At 39.4% G+C, this 21,159-nt stretch overlaps 1 protein-coding gene and 1 non-coding gene across 10 annotated transcripts in view; one reads left to right on the top strand and one right to left on the bottom strand.

Moving 5' to 3' along the window:
* The window catches only part of CACNB2 (calcium voltage-gated channel auxiliary subunit beta 2), a 347,480-nt gene that overhangs the window by 222,947 nt on the left and 103,374 nt on the right, over positions 1-21,159 (top strand). For 7 of the 9 annotated variants that reach the window (XM_074358076.1, XM_074358077.1, XM_074358075.1 and 4 more), the window contains one exon: positions 9,541-9,660. In XM_074358076.1, coding sequence (XP_074214177.1) covers positions 9,541-9,660 — 120 coding nt within the window. Of the gene's footprint in view, positions 1-8,188; positions 8,707-9,540; positions 9,661-21,159 lie in introns of those variants that run through there. The other 2 variants (XM_010967949.3, XM_010967945.3) reach the window with 2 other exon arrangements.
* TRNAN-AUU (transfer RNA asparagine (anticodon AUU)) lies at positions 6,613-6,688 on the bottom strand. The gene is given in 2 exon segments: positions 6,613-6,648; positions 6,652-6,688. It is a non-coding gene; the product is annotated as a tRNA-Asn (tRNA).

Here is a 21,159-nt window from a genome sequence, read left to right as displayed (position 1 = left end):
TTGGAAAAAAAGGATACCATGTGAATTTTAAGTAAAATGACTTTTTTTTAGTAGCTTGCATCTTATAGAATATGTTTGTTTAATCAACACGTGTTTATAGAGCATGTATTCTGTGCCAGACACTATTCTAGGCACTTGGGATAAATGAGTGAACGGAATGTTAAAAAAAAAAAAATCTCTGCTCTCATGGATGTTAAACTCCAGTAAAGATAATAAGTAAATTGTATTTTAGGTTAGAAGGTAAAAGCACTGATTAAAAAAAAAAAAGTAGAACAGAGTAAGTGAGATTGGAGACACCGGAGGGCAGTAGGGGTTGCAGTTTTAAATAGGATGATCAAATAAATCATTGAGAAGGTGGCGCCAATTGAGGAAAGACTTGAAGGAAGTGGCCATGGTGCGGAAATCTAGGGAGACAATCTTTCCGGTGTCTTTGAGGAGCATCAGTGCAGCTGGAGCAGAAAGAAGGAGGTTGTGTTGGGCGGGCGGTTGAGGGAGGGTGTAGGAGATGAATGAAGAGGGGATATGAGCCAAGGAGACTCCAAAGGAGCAGCCAGTGGGTAAGAGAACGACCAAATGAGAGTTATTTCTTGGAGGCAACCTTGAGAAAGTGAGTAAAAGGACAGGGAGTGATATTAACCAGGCTAAATGCTCCCGATAGGTTAAGTAAGGTGAGCACTGAGAATTGGCCATGGGATTTAACCATGTATCACTGATGACCTTGAGCAGTCCAGGGAGACTGGTGGGAGAGGGTAGGCTTCAGAGAGACCCAGAAGAGGAGAACTGAAGTGAGTATGGGCAACTTCATTTAGATTTTTTTTTTTGTTTTTTTGTGGGGTTTTTTGCTTGTTTTTTTCTTTTCTTTTCTTTTCTTTTCTTTTCTTTTCTTTTCTTTTCTTCTCTTTTCTTTTCTTTTCTTCTCTTTTCTTCTCTTTTTCTGCAAAGGAGAGCAAAGAAATAGGGTGGAAGCTGGCAGAGAGAATGATGTCCAGGGGAGGTTCTTCAGTGGAGGGAAATCACAGCATGTGTGTGTGCTGAGGAGAATAATTCAGTAGAAAGAGTAAAGGTAGTAACGTCCACTCAGAGCTTCTGGCAATATCCATACCCTTCCTGAATTCCTACACCAGAAATTTCCTACGTGTGATTCATTCAGTCTTTTTCCGTCATTTAATTTAATATTATTCATCAATATTTTGAGAACATTCAACTCTCTTGGGCCACTCTTTTTCTACTTCTTTTTTTTTTTTTAATTTCATCTCAGATTTTCATTTATTTATTTATTTATTTATTTATTTATTTATATTATTGGGAGGGGAGGTAATTGGGTTTGTTTGGAGGAGGTACTGGGGATTGAACTCTAAGCATGCACTCTACCACTTGATCTATACCCTCCCCACATTGTTCTACTTCTTGTGTATTCATTTCCATTCTCATGAATAAAAAATAAATGTTTTTAAGAAATTATATTACCAGGAAAAATACTTGTCAGCTGTCACCATCAGTAAATATATATTGTAAGCCTGAAAACCTCCCCCAGCACACACACACACACAGTTATAATTATGAAGGGAAATTATTCATCTTATGCCTGAAATCCCAAACTTGAAACAATATTAGATTTCTCATCTAATTTTAACTTTGTCAGAATTGTTGACATTGTCACATTTTGCAAATACTGGACAGACACTCTTCCATAAAACATAAACAGCTATCATACCCTCACCTTGAGGAATAATTTAATGATAATAGTGTTTTAATATATTACTCTTTTTTAATTTTTTTCCTTCCAGTTTTATTGAGATATAACTGATACACACTGTGTATTTTTGGCGGGGAGGAGTGGTGGCAGAGGTAATTAGGTGGTTTTTTGTTTGTTTGTTTTTAATGGCGGTACTGGGGATTGAAACCAGGACTTCGTGCATGCTAGGCAAGCACTCTACCTCTGAGCTACACCCTCCCCCTCTTAATATATTATTCTTAAAAATATATAAATTGGTCACATCTCTGAGCCTTGGACCAATGATTTATACTTTTTAATAACTTTAGTTTCAGTGCTGAAAACTAGCAACTGTTTCTATTGAGCTGAAAGAAGATGCTTGGATTCCAGCCAGCCTCAGGCAAGATTAGTTGCCAAAGAGGCTACCGAAGGCCACCTTGCCAAAGTCATGTTCATTTTCCGGGAAGAGAGGAAGACTTAAATAGCTGATTTTTTGACTTCATTGTTTTCCTATTCTACTTATCTGCTTTCCATTGTAGATAAGTAGTGAAAAGAATGCTTTACAAAAAGAAAAAAGAAAAGAAAAGAAAAGAATGCTTTACAATTTTGAGATACGGGGAAGGGAGGAAAATTCCAGGGTAACAGGCAACTCTTTGAATCCTTCCTTTCACAAAACTGCATTACACTGATGAATGAGAAATTATCTGTTTCATTGTACCTTCATTGTGCCTCTGGGGGAGATAAAATTTGAGAATCTGTGAAGATGTGTGTGTGTGTGTAACAGAGAGAAAGGGGGTAGAGAGAGGGAGAAGGGTGAGGGACTCACTTCAGCAAAGATGGAGCTAAAAACTTGGAAATCATCACAACACTTTACAACCTTTAGAAATGGCTATATGTGTGCCTGACAGACAGAAAAAGATATGTTTTCTGTTAATAGACACATCAGTTGCATGCAGGGATTTGTTCTGACTTTTATTTTTATGAGCTGATGCAGGCATGGAACTTAAATTCAGACTGCTTAAAGCTGACTCTGCCCTCCATCAATTTTTAGTTTTGTGACCTCACTCAGGTAACTTTACTTCCCGATAGCCTCAGTTCTTTTCATCAGTGAAAATGGAGTGATGAAATTATATATCGCTGGTGAACCAGCCTAGCACAGCGCAAGCATTCACTACAAATTAGCAATTATTATTATCACTCATCTTTATAGTCTAACCTTAATAAATTGATGGCTCAGATTATTAACGTAATATGGAGCAAACCCAAAAATATACTGACTTTAGCCTTTATGAGATTGTCCTGGATTTAGAAGGTAGAAAAATCGGAGAACTCTGTTTAAACCTCAAGAAGACACAATTTCCCTGAGTGCAGAATTTACGGACAACTTAAATGTCACTTTTTTTTTATTATGATAACATTTATTGAACTAACATTTAGTGAGCATGTCTACATACACTTTGTATATAATAACTCATTTAATTCTCACAACAACTATATGAGGTGGGGACTATTACTGTCCCATTTTTAACTAATGAAAAACACGGGAGACAGAGAGGTTAAGTAACTTGGATAAGTCACACAGCTGCTAAGCATCAGAGCTAAGCTCCTAACCACTTACAGCAGTGGTTCTCCTTGGACAGCAACATCAGCGTCATCTGGGAACTTGTTAGAAATGTTACAGGCCACTTCTGATTAAGAAAATCAAACATCCATAAGGAGTTTTTCTGTGGTGTGATGAAAAGGATCCCCAGAATCCATATTCTGGGTGTGCCTGAGTGTGTATTTACCTGCACAGTGAAAGAGAGGGGAAAAGGGAGAAGGTTTAAATAAATACTCCTGCAAAAGTAGCCCATGAGTGACACTGATCTCTGAGCATTGCTTATCCTCAGGACCTTAGCATATGCTGTTCCCTCTTCCTGTACATCTCTCTTCTCAACACACACCAAGGCTAATTTGTTTTTTTCTTTACCTTTTGAGATATTTCAACTTAAATATCATCTCAGATTGTCATTGTATCTTCCTGACCCCAGCATTTAACTTAGAATTATGGCACTAATGGTTCCAAAGTAGTTAGTACTCAGTACATGCATGTGGTTGGTGTTTTGGTTTTGTTTTATTTTGATTTGTTTTGTTTTTGGCAAAATTTAATCTCTTCATCAGTGCATAGGAGAGTTACACAAAGTTTATAACTTTTCCTGTGCTCTTGAGAAAATTAAAGCTAATATTTTAGCTTTTACTTAATTATAACAGGGATGAACTTGCATAGATTTATCACTATCAAGTCTGTTAATATTTTCAAGTTAAGCCACATGGCAGGCCAGTCACATCTGAGATTTTCATGATCGGATGGATTTGAGTAGTAATTTTGTGACATTTGCAAAGCAAGGTATACAATATTAATAAAAATGGGCTTCATCTCAATGGTCCGTGTCATTTTTGAATTTTTTGAGTCAGGAATGCTCATTATCAGTAGACAGGTGATGATTTTGTTTCTGAAGAAACCAACAAAGCAGGGGTTAGCAATTTTCTCAGAGAGATCCAGATGTCTTCCCAGGAACAAAAGTTAATTCTTCTAAACTGTGAGAAGAGATGACAGTGTGTGAAATGAGAGAATCACCTTCTCAGCCAATATGAGCAGATGGTACAAGACAGAACCCTTTCCTCTTGGTCCTTGGCCTCAGAAGTCTCCCATTTTACTTGTTTTCTAAATATGTGGGTCTGACCAGCATGGCAATGAAGTGTCTCTCTATCCCTGGAAGGTGAAGGTGAGGAGGAAACAACTGAAGTCCAGTGTGCCGTTGACTTAACATAGTTATATACATGGGGATTCCCATTCATCAGTCCTATACATTTGAAGCCTTGAGTATTCTGGATGGGGCACAGATTTGCCTAGCATCAAGGTAGCCTTGGGTTACTATGAGAAATTGATTTTGCACAAGAACATTGCTTTAGGCTTCATGTGAAGATTTCATACAGAAACTGATGACCCATTTGGGGTCCAAGATGCCAGTCCTCAATAGCTTATGACTCTTATCCTTTTGGCTTTTAAGAGAAAAAAAATACAAGAATAGTCAAGAGAAAGGATCCTGGAAATATAAATGATGGATAACAGTAGTATACAGCATCAAACAGGCAAATTTTATAAATACAAAGGAAAAAGCGTTAAAGAAAAAAGGTGATGCTTTGTGTGTAAATCTTTGACATAAGTTGGAAAAAGACAGAAATTAAAGAGTAGATAGAGGCGTAAATTGATCCAATTAAGTAAAGTGTCCTATAAGCAAAGAACGCATGTTTGGAATGAGAGTCCTGAGGGTAAAAGTGAGTGATCCCAGGTGAGTTATTGGGAGACATTAGGTGCAAATCGCATTTGGAAGAAGGCCTGTGCGGCTACGAACTTCCCTCTTGGGACAGCTTTTACTGCATCCTAGAGGTTTTGTACGGTTGTGTTTTCATTGTCATTTGTCTCAAGGTATTGTTTAACTTCCTCTTTTTTATTTTTATTTTTTAATAGAGTTGGTTTACAATGTATTCATTTCAGGTGTACAGCATAGTGATTCAGTTATACATATGTATTCCTTTTTATTTTCTTTTTCATGAGAGACTATTGCAAGATATTGAATTTAATTCCCTGTGCTGTACAGTGGGACTTTGTTGTTTGTCTGTTTTATTTACAGTAATTTGTATCTGCAAATCCCAAACTCCCAGTTTATCCCTCCACCCCTCCTTTCCCCCCTGGTAACCATAAGCTTGTCTTCTATGTCTGTGAGTCTGTTTCTGTTTTGTAAATAAGTTTGTGTCTAATTTCCTCTTTGACATCATCATTGACCCACTGGCCTTTTAGTAGCATGTTGTTTGGTCTTCATGTAAAAGTCCCCCACCCCTCATTTCTCTTTCTGTGGTTGATTTCTAGTTTCATGCTGCTGTGGTCAGAAAAGATACTTGAAATAACTTTTATCCTCTTAAGTTGGTCGAGGCTCGGTAAATTGCATTTTGGAACTGGTTGGTGAAGAAGGTGTAGGAAAGGAATTATGTGATGTACCTGCCAGGACAAATACTACAGAAGTTCAGCTAATCACACTGAAGGAACCCGAGAGATCAAGAGTACGTCTTGTGATGAACTTCTCCTGGACTTATGGAAATGCCTGCCAGCTGTTCTGACTGAAGACTACTTGAGGCAGAACGACGCAGAAAGTCCATATGGTACCAAAGGCAAAAGCTTAATTAGATACATCACTTCTAACTGCATAAATCCACACTCCTGGGAGGAAGGAGATTAATTGTAAAGCACATGTTGGGAGGGTGACTTTCAAAAATGCAAGAACTCTGGAGGCTAAACCATGCTGCTATTTAATAGTGACTATCTTTGGGTGAGGGAGTTTAAAGTGAAGGCTGTTTGTCCCTCTTTCTACAGTGGGTACACGTAACATCTATAATGAAAAATATTTTGAAAGTGTGTACAGTCACAGATCCAAGGAATAAAGTCATGTGGCTCCTTCTGTATGCTACACTAAACTTTAGTTTGTAGTCACTGATGTATTGTAAAATTGTTGAAGGTCAGTGTATTGTTGCAAATATTTAAAAGACCATTGACAAAACTCAATGTAGAGAGTTTTTAAAAACTGTTTAATGATTTAAACCTGGAAAGAGGTTTCAAAATGACTGTGTAATTAAAAGCTACACCTGATGATTAGCAAAAGACTTTTAAAATCTTATTTTGTTCAAAAGGGAATGAGATCCTGTGTTTGGCTCTTGCTCTTGTTATGAGGTTCTTAAAGACAGAAACTTTGTATCCTCACTGAGGTGTGCCCTGAACTTGTGGCAGGGTGATTTTCCTTTTTGTTTTTTGTTGTTGTTGTTTGGTGTGGGGGGTAAACTAGGTTTATGTATTTATTTTTTAACAGAGGTACTGGGGGTTGAACCCAGGACCTCGTGCATGCTAATAAGCAAGTGCTCTTCCACTGAGCTATACCCTCCCCACTTGATTGGGTTTTAAATGCCAACACTTGTGATGATGGGGCCTGAAGTCCTTTGTGGGATATAATTGTGCTTCCTGGTAATTTTCTACTGTGCTGGTCCCACTACAGGTAATCCTCTGGGAAGATCAGGTATCCCCTAGCATGTGTGTTGGCGTAGAAAAACTCATCTCTTCCTTGTGAATTTTGCTGAAATTTGGAATGTGTTTTCTATCCCCCATGCATTTTACATTCACTTCATAACAATATAAGCAATCTCCTTATTAATTTGTGTTATGATACCACAGTGGGGGTGCATTCTATCTTTTTTGTGAGGGGGAGATAATTAGGTTTATTTATTTGTTTATTTTTTAGTGGAGATCCTAGGGATTGAGCCCAGGACCTGGAGCATGCTAAGCATGCACTTTACCACTGAGCTATACCCTCCCCTCTTCATCTACAACTTTTATTCTCAAGCCTCTGTTCTACTATATTTTCTAGCATTTATGTCATGAAGACTGGTCTTAGCCCAGAAATGAGAGGAAGAGGAGAAGGGAGGAAGGAAGACAGGAAAGGAGGGAGAGAGGGAGGGATGGAGGCAAAGGAAGGAAGATTTTCTTAAGAATGCCTTTCTTTCATTTGCGTGTGACTTTTACAAAATAATCCCCACCACCACCACACTCAGACAAAAATGTAGTTTGGAATGCAGTGATAGAATTTTATTTTCCTCTGAGAAACCTGGAAGTGTGTATTTCTTCCTAAATAAAATAAGTAATCCCATTAGAACAGAAATGAATAAGTATCTTTCCATCTCAAGCCTCAGTCACTTTATTTATAAGACGTTTGGGCTAAATTGTTCTGTGAATCTTAACTCGAGCTAATAAATCAGCCAAGCTTTGAAATTTCTTTATAATTACGGTGATAAGAATTCCCACTGTTGTTTATTTCAGGGACTTTCTCTGGAAGGGTAGTTTCTCAGTTGGAGAAGCAGTTCAAAGTCATTTTGAGCTCTGTGAAACTCATTGCTTAGCACTCTGATTACTTTCACACCCTAATTAAATGGTCGAATCTCTCTCTTGCATCTTGTTTAGGAAGTCACAAGCAATCACGAACAGTCTGATATTAGGATTGATGAGCATTATTTAATTTCTGTTGCCCAATAATGTATATAATATTTACTAGCTATGAATTGTCCTATGACATAAGATATACTTCCTGCCACAAAGTAATGGAAAGAGATCAGTAAATGAAAAAGAAAAAGGGGGGGGGGGAGAGAGAGATTACATGTTTCATCTTGGAGAGAATGTTTCATCTGAAACAGAAACATGCTACACACCCCATGTGCCTGTTTCTATAGAACCAAAAAGCCCTTTCCAGCTGTTTACATTTTAGATGCAAAATGGCAATTTGACATAGACTAACAGTGTGATGTGAGCATCTGCGTAAAAAGGCTACATATGGAGCATGCCCAGTGCGGGGAGAGCGTCCTCCGCCCTTCCCCTCCAGATCTCTGTAGATAAGGCTTGAACTTTGCACTTGCAAATATCAGTGCATACATTTTGCACTAGGTGGGGTTGTTTTTTGTTGTTTTGTTTTTTTTTTTTAAGGTTCTCTGACAACTAATTTCTTTTCCCAATCCAAGAGCAGGGCAGAAAAGAGGGTAATAAGATGCATTAAGTTTAGGGCGAGTTTGATGCCTGTGTTTGAATGCAGTTGAAGTGTTCTTTATTTTTAAAGCAATAGAAAGCATTCGAGTGTTTGTTTCCTCTCCCCACTGGAATGGGAGAGTAAGAATCTCCTTGGATTGGAGTCCTCCGGGATAGGAAGTGAAAGCCCCGGAGGCAGAGACGGAGGAGAGGGGTTTGCCCAGAGCATGGATAGGAAACGAGAAGGGCTTCTGCAGGGCTCAGCGCGCACTGAGGATCTGCGCCCGGGGCTGCAGCTGCGGACGAGAAAGGCGCTGTCTGGCTAATGAAGGCCACCTGGATCAGGCTTCTGAAACGCGCCAAGGGAGGAAGGCTGAAGAATTCGGACATCTGTGTAAGCTCACGGGCTCTCCTTTGCGAGAGACGTTGTTTGGTCGTTGTTTCAGCTGCTATTGCAGTGAGGGCTGTCTGGGGCTGGTGCGATTAGTAATACGATCCCGATTGCCAGAGAAGGGAGCGGGAGAGAGTCCTGAAATCTCCTGGGCTCCCTTTCCTTTGCTGTGATTTATTGCCATCGGCGGGATCCCCGGGCAGGTGTTTTTCTGTAGACAGCTTTTGTGAAATATCTATTTAAAGGGATTGAAAAACGTGTTGCTTAAAGACTGAGCGGAGCTGGCGGCCGTGGTCTTCCAGTTTCGTCAGAGGAGGTAGCAGGTGACTACAGAGGTACAAAAGGATGCTTGAGATGAAAGTGGGAGCCCTCTAGGCTCGTGACATTGCAGAGAGTTCACGTTTATAACGCGTTAGACTTGCCTTTTATTATTTTTTTATTAGACTGTCTTCTTTCGAATTATAAATTCCTGCCTTAGCGTGTAGGCTGTTCTCCAAGCTCTCCTTGAAACCCAGCAGTGTCCTTCCTACACTGCACCACGGGGCTCGCTTAATTATACAAGAACTTGTTCTGGCTTCCAGAAAGGCCGGTCGTGGGAGCCTCAGATTGGGGAAGGAGTGGTAACTTGGAAGGACTCGTAACCAGGAAAGCGCACTCTCCCAGGGAGTGGTCTGCAAACCAGAGTGTGGTTGGTGTGGCTGGTTTGCCCCCCGGAGCGGGCTGTTTTCTCCTCTTTTCAGGAATGCAGAGCTCAGTCTAGGAAGCTGATTGCCGTCTCTTCCAATGCCGCGCGTCTTGGGTGGGATCGCTTTTTAAAATGTCCGTTTTCCTCTCCAGGGTTCGGCAGACTCCTACACCAGCCGTCCATCCGATTCAGATGTTTCTCTGGAGGAAGATCGGGAGGCAGTGCGCAGAGAGGCAGAGCGACAGGCCCAGGCCCAGTTGGAAAAAGCAAAGGTAGAACCGTTCCTTCCCCTGCCCGGCTCTGGGCAGATGGTGCCGGGGTCCTCGATGGGTCACCTGCCCAAGTTCCTGCCCACCTGTGTGTTGCCTCTCTTACCGTTTCTCACTGTCTGGCTGGAAAGAAGTGCAAGAAATGAAATATATTTTCTTCCCTCAGTAGAAAAAGGCAGTGTGATAAGAGTGGTCTTGCCTTTTATGTTGTTTTCTAACCCGAGTAACTTGTTTCTGTGGGTGGATGGTTTATTTAGACAGGCAAAAATGATCCCTGAATATACAAAGAAGAAAAATTGCTTCTAATCTCAAAATGACTTTAATTCAGCTTTTTCAGGAAACCATTGCTCTGCTTAGGAAAACAAAGTTTCTTCAAGCTAATGTTTATTTTCTTAGACTTGAACCATCTTTTCCCCCAAATTTTACACCCTAGGTGTTTTATATAATAGTATTTCTCTTACAGTTTTAAAAAAAAATAGGTTGCATTATGCTTTTCAAGAATAAAGCCAGAAAAGATTTTATTAATTAAAAACGTTCCTTCTCATGGAACACTTTTCTTCTCCATCCCATAATAATGAAGTGCATATATATGGAAGGGGGACTGGAAATCAGACATGAAATATGTAACTAGAGAATTGAGCTGAGACTTTCATTTCACTTGTAATGATTTGGATTCTTTTGCCCATGTACTCATCCAAATAGCAGCTGTTTCTAAAACATAGATTGTGGTTCAAGTTGAAGGTGCCTTCATTTGTGTGATGTTCGGTAACTTCTAAATGAACGTATTTTAACACAATCATCAGTTTTCTTTTGCGAAAAATGACTGCTTTGAAAAAAGAGTGCTGTGTTGATTTTGCTAAAAAAAAAAATTGAGGGTAACATTAGAATACTTCTGCTGGCTGCTTCATCTCTGAGATGAGTAAAATCTCTGTGTGTTGCTATGGGAATCGTGGCTTGGAGATTCTGGTTTGAATGCATGGACAGCCCTTATGTAATATTCATGACCTCTAGCACAGCTGCCATAGTGGTTTGCAGAGGAGCTGCCAAGGGACCTTGACTTTAAAAAAAAAAAAAAAAAAAAAAGCGGCACTTCCATGCATCAAAACAATGTTCTCATCTCAGCGGGCAGGGAAGTCAGCTCCAGGTGAGACGCCGTCTTGACTGCAAGACAGCTCACAAATGGCAGAAGCAGGGAACTGATAAAGCAAGGTGTGGTCCGGTTGCCATCCATTAATCTACTCTACGGAAGTTAACCACAGAAAGATGATGTGACCATATGGATGAAACTGGGGGACATGTGCCAAGTGAAATAAGCCAGTCACAGGAGGACAAACACTTTATGATTCCACTGATATGAGGTATCTAGAGTAGTCACACTCATAGAAGCAGAGAGTAGAATGGGGGTTGCCAGGGGCTGGAAAAGGAGAAAATGGGGGCGATGCTATTCAACAGCTAGAAGGTTTCAGTTATGCAAGATAAACAAATCCTAGAGATCTGCTGTGCAACATTGGGCCTGTAGTTAATAATCCTGTTACTGTACACTTAAAAAAATTATTAAAAGGATAAATTTCTTGTTAAATGTTCTTACTACAATAGGAAAATTTTGAAGTTGAAATTAAATAATGCATGACTAGTGAAGTTAATTGCCCCAAATTTGCAGCATGGCTACTATATATTGCAATTTAAAATCTGACTTCTATATTCTGTGTTTTGCACAAGGGTGCAAAGAAAAGTCAAGAAAAAAAAAAATAACAGTTTGTATTCCAGAAGTAAGAGTGTTTTATTTGCACTCATTTATTCATGTGATTTTTCACATACCAAAATTAAACAGTTTCGCAGGTTGCTGTCACATGATTGTACAAGCCAATGTCTTGTAGGTTTGCTTTTCATAAACCCCAATTTAGTTATCTGATGGGTGCATTTTTGTCCTGGACTACTGTAAGTCCTGAATTCAGTGACACAGTGGCATAGAACTTTTAAATATCTTTCAACTCAGTATAGATCATAACGTTCCTAAATCAAACCAGATTCGTGTTCTTTGTCATACAGACTAGAAAGTTTATAATTACAAGGGAAGTAGAAGATGAAAGAAAATGAAGAGAATTTAAAACAAAGGCAGACTAATTGAAGGGCTATACCTTATGCTTAAGGAAAATAGTTTATTTATATCTATTTTTCTTTAAAATTAGGTCAGTATCTTAAACCTTGTGGATATATTCAAATGAGTAACAACAGGGCGAAGGAGAATTTGACTATGTTCTGAGAGAAGATAAAAAGAGTAGAATTTCGGTTTATTTTGTGTTAAAATCATTGTTTGGTAAGTCTAGTTTATTCTGATGTTCTTGAAGAAAGAATACAAAAGAAGGATGGTAGCTGGGTCATTCATGAGGCTATTTAATCTATTTTCCTCCACCAGTCTATCATCATGCCTTTGTGGGACCTATTTCAAAAGGAACCCCTAAAATTCAAAAATAAGTAAAATCATTATTTACTTTTAAGATAGTTTAAAACACATTTTCCATCCATTTTGGAAGACTCAAAACTTTTCTACATTTATTTTGCAACTATTCTAACATCCTAACAGAAAGCCATGATAAATGAGTGCTTTAACTCACTGACCCTACAGATCACGTGCCATTAAATCTGTTCAAATACCTATAATAAACCTCAGTGGTGGTTTCACATCCTGGTCCTCTGTCAATATGAAATATATTATCCATCAGTTGCCTTAAGAATACTCCTATGAAATAAGGTGATTGGCAAGTAGGGAAACTAGAGAAAATACCTTTGGAAATTAAATGACCTACAAAAGATTATATAACCAGGCCCTCCGTGCTTCCCATAGAATCCAGTCTATTTTTCATGACCACTCTGTTATGGCTTCTCTTCAAGTAGTAAACTCTACAGTGAACAGATTATACGTGTATTTTGAGGCGAATAACTGCCATGACCTTCATTTTAACTTGGTGTTTGCTGGTCCCAGCTGCCGATTTTGACCTTGTTCAGTTTTGCCATACTTTGCCAACCCTGCCCTCTTTAAGCTGGTGCTCTTTGATATTGCCTTAAAGACAATATAGGAATTGAATTTATTCCTACATTGATCTTTTTCACATAACAACTTTATTGAGCTAGAATTCATTCATTTAAAGTGTACCCTATTCAACTTTCTATCTCTATAGATTTGTCTATTCTGATGATTATTGTATACAAATGAATAGGAGGTCTGTTGTGACTGGCCACTTTCACTGACAATGTGTTCACTGTTCATCCATGTTCTAACATGTATCAGGACTTCATTCCTTTTCCTTGTCAAGTAATACTCCACTGTATGTAGATATCATATTTGATTTATCAGTTGGTAGACATTTGGGTTTCCATTTTTTCACTATTGTTAAAAATGCTGTTATTGAACATTCACATACAAGATTTTTCATGGATGTTGCTGATCATAAGATCATCTTGTTTTAATTGAAAGAATATTTTCTTTTCCCCTTCATGCCCTAGAAATGATCCTTTCTGCCCTACATCCAGAGACTCTGGGTTGAGAAATCTGCATGTAGAAGGAATTGGAGCAGAGATGAAACAGTGTGGGTGCGGTATTATTACTAGAATAATGTTATATTTTACATTGATTGTTCTCTTATCAGTAAATGTCTACTATATTAAAGAAAGTGTATTCATCACAGTTGGCCTGGAGGGAAGGCACTGCAGGGCCAGAACCACCACATTAAACAGGAGATATGTTGCTGCAGAAAGCTTCTATTAATTTGTTTAGAGAGAAAAGGCATGGTCTTCAATTACGCTAATCAGAGGTAGACTAGAAGTACGTGAGGGGAGGCAAGGTCTGTGGGTCTCCAGACCAACAGACTGCACCCAGCTGGCAGGAACAGAAAGTCCTTCTTGGAGGTGGTGATGACTTAAACCTATACCTTCCAGGATGAACAGATCGAGTTTAGCTTATCAAGTAGAAAGTTGGGGGTGGAGCAGGAAGATCTAATAAGTAATGTGAGTAATGGCCAACATCAGGAAAGACTTGGCAGCCAGAAAACCTGGAACCTTCCAGAGGAAGGTTCCTTTTTTGCCATCTTGCCAACTGGAAGATATCTTTATTCTAGGCTCACATTTAATTAATAGTTTGGCAGAGTATAATATTCATGTACAAAAATTATCTGCCTTCAGAATTTTGAAGACATTATGTTGTTTTTTTTCTAAGTGTCCAGCCCTGCTGGGGTGAACGTCAATGTCATTCTGTCTCTGAGCACAATTCCTGCATAATTTTCTCTAATATTCTGAGAACTGTTCTTCCTTTGGTATTCTAAAGTTTGTCCTTGGTGTGAGTCTTATTATTTATCGTCTCTGGCTTTTCATATAAATGCTCCTTGTGAAGGGCCAGTCATTTCAGCTCTGGAAAGTGTGTTATTTGTTTATCTATTTATTAATTTTTTATAATTTCTTCCCCTGTTTTCCCTCTTTTTCTGGTCCTCTAGTTTGTCAGATGTCTAATGAGCATTTTCTTCTCTCCGCATTTTTTTCCTATTCTCTCTGTCTGTTTGTTCTACTGTCCGAGTTTTTCTCCACTTATCTTTTAACCTACCTATAGACATTTTTTATTTTTGAAAATTTCAAATTCCCAAGAGCCTTCATCTCTTCTCCCCTTTCATACCTTCTTATTTTTCTTCCATGGCTGTAGTATTTTCTCTTCTCTCTCTCAAGATTTTTTTTTTAAGTTTTCTGTACTGTCTCTGTTTTTGAAACTTTTCAATTTGATTTGTACATCTGGAGACTTTCTTCCAAGGTTTGATTTTTCAGTTATCCATTCATAATTAAGAGCAAGATGCTGTAAAGTTGACTAGAAGCTGTAAATGTGATGACAAACTTCTTGACTGCTGCTCTTTTATAGGGTGGGGGGTGGCTTTTTTTTACTCTGATCAGTGTCCCCAAAGGAGTCCCCAGTCTTTTGATACTTGAGATCTCACTCTTTCTACTCTAAATCCACTGCCTACTTTTTTCTATATTCTACATTTTTATCTGCCCCCATCTTACTTTTTGTTCTTTTATCTGTAGGTTTATACTTTTTCAAAAAAGAAAAAAACTTTCAGGAGGAAGCATTTGTTCTGTTGACCATATTTTATCCCCCATATTTATCAATAAATATACTATAAAAAAAGAAAAAGTGTTACTCATATTGCCTTAGTCCATAAATGCATTAGACATTGAGAGAATTCTATCTAATTAGAAATATCTCCCTACTGGGCCTTTTCAGAAGAAAGAATAAACAAGAATGTGTTTCTTCATCTTCAACCCAAAGATGAATTTTATGTGAAAAAAAACGTTAAATTTGTTTAAAGGTATCTTATTGAGAAAATTATGTGGGAGGTAGGAGAGAAGAATGTGTACCTGTCTATATCACAGACTTCCTTAAACCCTCGAGATAAACTATTGGATAAAATCCAAAGAACATGTGGTAGGTATTAAACTAGATGGCTGTGCACAGGAAAAAAAAAACACATTTAATTGATAAAAAATGACAATATCCAGCAGAGAGCTCTCATCGTCAAAAACATAAACTATGGGAGATGTTCTTCAGAAAATATTTTAGGCGAAAATTATTTTCCCATTGTTGATTTTAATGCTGGGCTCTTCATCTTTGCGTTGAAAAACTGTCAGCTCTGTTTTGCTCATAGCAATTACCTTCCAAACAGAGCTAGAAAATTGGCAAAATATGTCTAGTTTCCGACATCAGGAGTTGGTTGATTGTTCAAGTGCATATTAGCTTAGGTTGCATTTTTTTCCCTACCTGTAAGAAATAAAAAGCGTGTGAAAGACCCGTGGACCTGGTTTAGGCTTCTGTGTGGGTCATAAACATGACTGGGTAGGTAGAGTCCGGATGCTGGTAAGTGTAATTCCACTCCTTTCAAATGTTAGTTGACAATAGCAGTAATAACACAATCATGACAACACTTTGTGAGTGATTACTCTTCATTATAGACAGTTGGAAAGATCGAAAAGGAGAAAGCAAAGCTTTATGTCCCTAAAGCATTTTGAGGTCCTCTCAAGCAGTTAGGGTCATGCAGTGCATAGAGCATCATTTCCGACACTATCTTTTACATCAGAACAGACCTCTCTCAGTTTAGTGACTTAAGGTCACAGTGCTCTTCCATGCATCACTGGCTGGCTGGCAGGTGAGCTGGTGACCAGCTGATCTGGGATGACCTCTTGCATGTGTCTGGAGGTTGGCAGCTGTCAGCCTGGGCATCTCCCTTCTCCTCCGGGGGTCTCCCATCCCCCAGCAAGCTGGTTGGCTCCTCCTCATGCTGGTCTCAGAGTTAGTTACAGGGACATCAAGAGGGTCCCAAAGGGCAATATTCAAGTCTCTTCTTGTGTCCTGTGTGCTGATGCCCTGTGGCCCAAGCAAGCCACGTGGCTAAACCCAGAGTCAGTGTGGGAAGGAATGACCACCACGGGCATGGATTTCGGGGTGGAGATTATTGCAGCTGTTTTCTGCAGACGATCTGCCACATCTGTCTTTGTTCTCCCTTCCCTCTTTGGAAGAAGAAATGTCTCCATACTTTTGAAATACACAACCCTGTCTTCTCTCCCTTCCCGTCTTTCCATTTCCATCCTGTCTTCTCCCCTTCCTCGAAACTGACTTCTGTCTGTATCTTTACTGATGGTCTCTAGTGACTTTCAGAGTTCATTGACATCTTCTTAAGCATCCCCTAGACGTCTCTGTCAGCCTTGCCTTGTTTTTCTTTTCTACTAAGTCAATTTAGTCTCGCAGGTACTGGCTACAACACAAGCCTATTTCTACTACCTTTCTGGTCCTTCCCTGCCAGTCTCATCCACTGCTTCCCTCTACTGAAGTGTGGAAGTTCGTCCACCCAAATGCACCAACCTTGACCTTCTGGTTTTTATCTCTGTAGGCATGCCTTTGGTTTTCAAACCAGTGGATTCCTCAGGAGCTGCTGTAGAGGCAGAGGGCTGCCTAGAGGTTGTGTTCTGGTGCATTATTCCCAGATTCAGCCAAAGCAGCTCTCTCCATTTTCTTTTCTTTTCTGTCTTTCTTTCTTTTTTTTGGGGGGGGGAAGGGGAATATTGAGACTTTCTGGTAAGTTCTCCTTTGACTGTAGAGTTCACCTTCATAATGAGTTTTATACCATTGCCATATTTCCCTCTACCATCTCACCCTTCTCACCACTCTCAGCATCACTTTAAGTCTGCCCCTCTGCCCTTGACCTCTCTCCGTAGTGTCGGTATCTCAAATCTTCCCTTTTGGGGCATCTCTATCAGCTCTAACATTTAAAATGGAGCTCCCCAATTTTTCCTTCAAACCCTTTCTTTGCATTTTCATATTTCTGTCAATGTTAATTTCACCCTCCCAATATCAAAGCCTTCATCCAGGGGTCAGCATATTTTTTTTTTTCTGTATAAATTCAGGTGGGAGATATTTTAGGTGCTGTGGGTCATGTGGTGTCTGTCACAACTGCTCAACTCAGGGAAGCCTGGATTTGGAGTCTATCTCTGCAGTAGACTGGCTGCGTGACCTTTTGATAAGTTGCATGTGACCCTCTTGGTTCCAGTGATAACTGCACGAGCTGGTACGTGTCAAGCCCAGGGTTCCCGGGCAGGGGACTGGGATGGGCACAGGCAGCTGGAACACGGTGCTCCTGTCTTCAAGTTCAGTGTCTAATGGGGAGTCTGTATTAGAAGCAATGAAACCACTGTTTTCCCTCCCTCCCTGGTTGTGCAAGGTCGCCGGACACCATTATATGTGGTCATGACCATGTTTGAGTTACTTGTTTCTAACCAGGTGGTGAGTGCTGTGTGACAGATCTGTACTGTCCAGTGGCTGCCGACTTGAGTGGCATTTGCACTGTCATGTGATCATCACCGCAGCTCACAGGTCATCGGATTGCATCCCCCATCCCTCCCCGGGACTAGGCGGCATCCTGTCCCCTGCACTAGAGTTGGAGCCCCTTGAGAGAAAGGGCGGCTCTGCGCTGCTTAATCTCACTGCTGCAGGTTCCTGTTTCTCTCCTCTGGAGTTAACTCTCTCTCTTGCTCTTCTCACAGGCTCTTTTCTGAGTAACTCCTGAGTATTTTAGGAATAAAATTACATATCGTTCCCTGTTTCTTGACGGTTATATTTATCTTGGCGCTCAACCCAGGAGTGAGCTTTAAGTTTCTTAGGGGGAAGAGTTACATGTTTTAAAGAGAACCCAATACTCTATCTAACTCAGCCCTCTCTTACTGTGGATTTATGGTTTTTATTAATGGAAGTTCTAGGGGTCTGAGATTTGCCCACATTAGAACTGCACTCTTGCGTGAGAACCCTTATAAGGACTGCTAACATAATACAGACTGCTGGCTGTTTCAAAGCCATAAATGGATTGGGGAAGGATTATTATAAATGTTGCTGCTCAAGCCTTCTTTTTCATAGAGAGCTGTAACTGAACATCTTTGTTGTCTCGTTATAAACACAGCTATAAATACATGATTCTTACCCTCATTTTTCTCTCCAATAGACATGAATGAGGCACCACACAAAGACCTTCAAGAGCTTAAAACAGTCAACTGCTCTCTGCCTTTGAGTCTTGGCCCCCACCAACAGCTAAAGGAAAGATGTTGAAAGCTTTGAGAGTAGAAATTATTCAATTAGCAAATGTCTGATGGGTGGTATTGTGCTAGGGAACTAGGAGACAGCAAAGGAGTGTTAGATGTGGTTTCTCCCTCAAGAAGCTCACGGCCTAATGAATGATGATGCCAGCTGTGTGCAACACTGATGGAGAGCAATGTGCTAGGTGATAGATTAACAGCAGTGGGAGCCACATGCTGGAGGGCTGGTGAGCAGAAGGGTGGAGTTACTGCTGGGGTCCGGGAGGGCTGAGCACCAGGAGGAGGGCAACTGGGATGGTAGATGTCCCCACCAGGAAGTGGCTGTCTCTTTGGGGACAAAACCTTGGCTAACCAGTGATGTAATTCTTCTAAGTTTATTTAGATCAATTGCTAACCAAGGGTCCAACAAAGGCTATTATTTTGGTTTAATTCTGCTTAAATCCCATTGAATTCCAATGTACCTTCAACTAACCACACTGAAGCGTTTTTTTTTTTTTTCATCCTGTTAATCATTTTGAAGTGTGCAGTTCAGTGGTGTTAACTGTGTTCACATTGTTATGTAACATCTCTAGGACTTTTTCATCTTGCAAAACTGAAATTGTACACCTGTTGAACAACATCTCTCCATTTCCTGCTCCCTCGACCTCCAGCCCCTGGCAGCCACCATTCTAGTTTCCATTTGCATGATTGTGACCATTCAAGGAAACTTGTGTAATGGAATCATACAGTATTTGTTATTTGGGGACTAGTTTGTTTTACTCTGCCTGAAGTCCTCAGGGTTCATCCATGTTGTAGCACATGGCAGGACTGCCTTCTTTTTAAGGCCAAGTAATATTCCCTTATGTAGATAAGCCACATTTTCTTTATCCATTTGGTGGACATTTGGGCTGCTTCCACATCTTTGCTCCTGTGAATAACGATGTAAAGAATTTTTTTATCTTTTTTTTTTTTTGATGATCCCATTAAGCTGTACCATAGCAAGTAGTAGCTTATGGTCATGCAATATCTCAGTGTTGAAATTCTCAGTGTATTCCTTTGCTTGGTCCTTGCAAGTACTTAGTGGGGAAAGGAAGACAGCTACAGTTACCCTATTCTATGAATGAGGAAATCGATGGTGGATATTTAACAGTCTTGTCCAAGCTCATAGAGCTCTTAAGTAGCAGAATTAGGACAAGAACCCATGATTCTGTTTGGTAGGATTCTGTTTTTACATTCTTTCACCTAATCAGTGAGCCCCTCTTAGAAAGATATAAACTAAGAATGCACGAATGCTGCCTCTGTTTCATGCTGTGGAGGAATTAAAGGAATAAATTTTTTTTTCTTAAATAACAAAAGCAAAAAAAAAAAAAAAAAGGCATAGCAACTATTAAAACAATTTAATAAATCAAAATACCACCACTGGCTTTTTCTTCTTTTTTTTTTTTTTTTTTTTTTGCTGTTGAGTCTAGATAATATAAATAGAGTTTACAATCAAAGTGCTTCCACCCCCCCCCCCCCACTTTAAGTTTAGTTTATGGTACTTGTGCCACTGATTTAGAATGAGTACTTTTTTAAAAAACATTTTTAACACCCTTTAAACAAAAATTCTGAGCTAAAATATCGTGAATCCAATGAGTTATTAAAGAGGGAGCTTTCAGGATGTATTGTGTACTATATTCTTGGTTAAAAAGAGATACAAATGGAATGTACCTAAAAATATTTGAATAGGATCTTCCTATAGAGAAATGGAAAAATAATCAAATATCCTAGAAATAGGTCATATGAAGAAGGCTAAAAAAATCGAGTTGAAGTTGGGTGCAGGAGAGAAGATGGAAATTACAGTGAAACTATTTGAAAAGAGATTTCTTAAGTGTTGCCTCCTCCAAAGGGGGGGAAATGGTGAAATGAATGGTCTGAAAATTATAGTAGCCAAAATGTAAAGTTAGATGTTATAACTGACTTGAGAGGGATGAGAATATTGTAAAGAAAAACTAGAAAACTATCTTACAATGGTTTTAAAGAAACTTCCTTTGCTTAAGAAAGCGTTGTTTTATTTTATCTAAGTCCTGTCTTGAGGAAGAAAGATATGACCCAGCTAGCTGTGAAGGTTATTTTTCTTCTAGTGATTCCCTACCAATAGTTCTTTCTATTGACATTTGCAGGATTAACATTCATTGCTTAAAAAAAAAAAAAAAAGTCAGATCTTGAAGATTGAGGCTAATACTGTTCTCACCTTACCCTCCCAAGACTGGGTCATGAAGTGTGTTTGGCAGGAGGGAAGTGAAAATGGAGGCAAGCATCAGTCCAGTTGTCCAGTCTTTTTGCTTTCTAGATCCAGTCCCTGGATTTTAAACAACTTAACTCTTCCTTTTGTCTTCTTCAAGGAACTATGGTCGCCCTTGAGTGAAATATTTATTGGACCAATTGTAACCTATGAGTCAACCCACATTCCTTGCAGATAAAAGTCAAGTGAGAAGTCTGTTTGCAAGGCAACCCAGTGTCACACAGTGCATTCACACAGAATTAGAGCAGACCTTTGGCATACACACCACTTAAAGCTGTGAGTTTAAGTTGTCTGAAGCATATAATAATCATATAATGGATATACGCAATTCAGAAGTGCTTTGAATTAAGACAAAAATCTCCATGTGCTAAATGAATTCATTATTCATTCAACACACTTGTATTCCATCACCACCCTGGTGGTCTGGGTGATGCTAGGGGATATAAAATGATTAAGCCTTGGTCCCTAATTACCGAGTTCACTCTAAGAGGACATTTACATAGTAATCATACAGTAACATACAATAGTATCTTACTCACCTCCTCACTTTAAAGGGAAGGAGATAAGTCGATCACACCAAATCCCATATTTCATAGTCACTATGCACTGTGCACTAAGGTTTA

This window comes from Camelus bactrianus, chromosome 35 (assembly GCF_048773025.1).
Source record: "Camelus bactrianus isolate YW-2024 breed Bactrian camel chromosome 35, ASM4877302v1, whole genome shotgun sequence".
Lineage (NCBI taxonomy): Eukaryota > Metazoa > Chordata > Mammalia > Artiodactyla > Camelidae > Camelus > Camelus bactrianus.
Note: the sequence above shows the minus strand (reverse complement) of the source record. Positions and strands in the feature narration are given on the sequence as shown.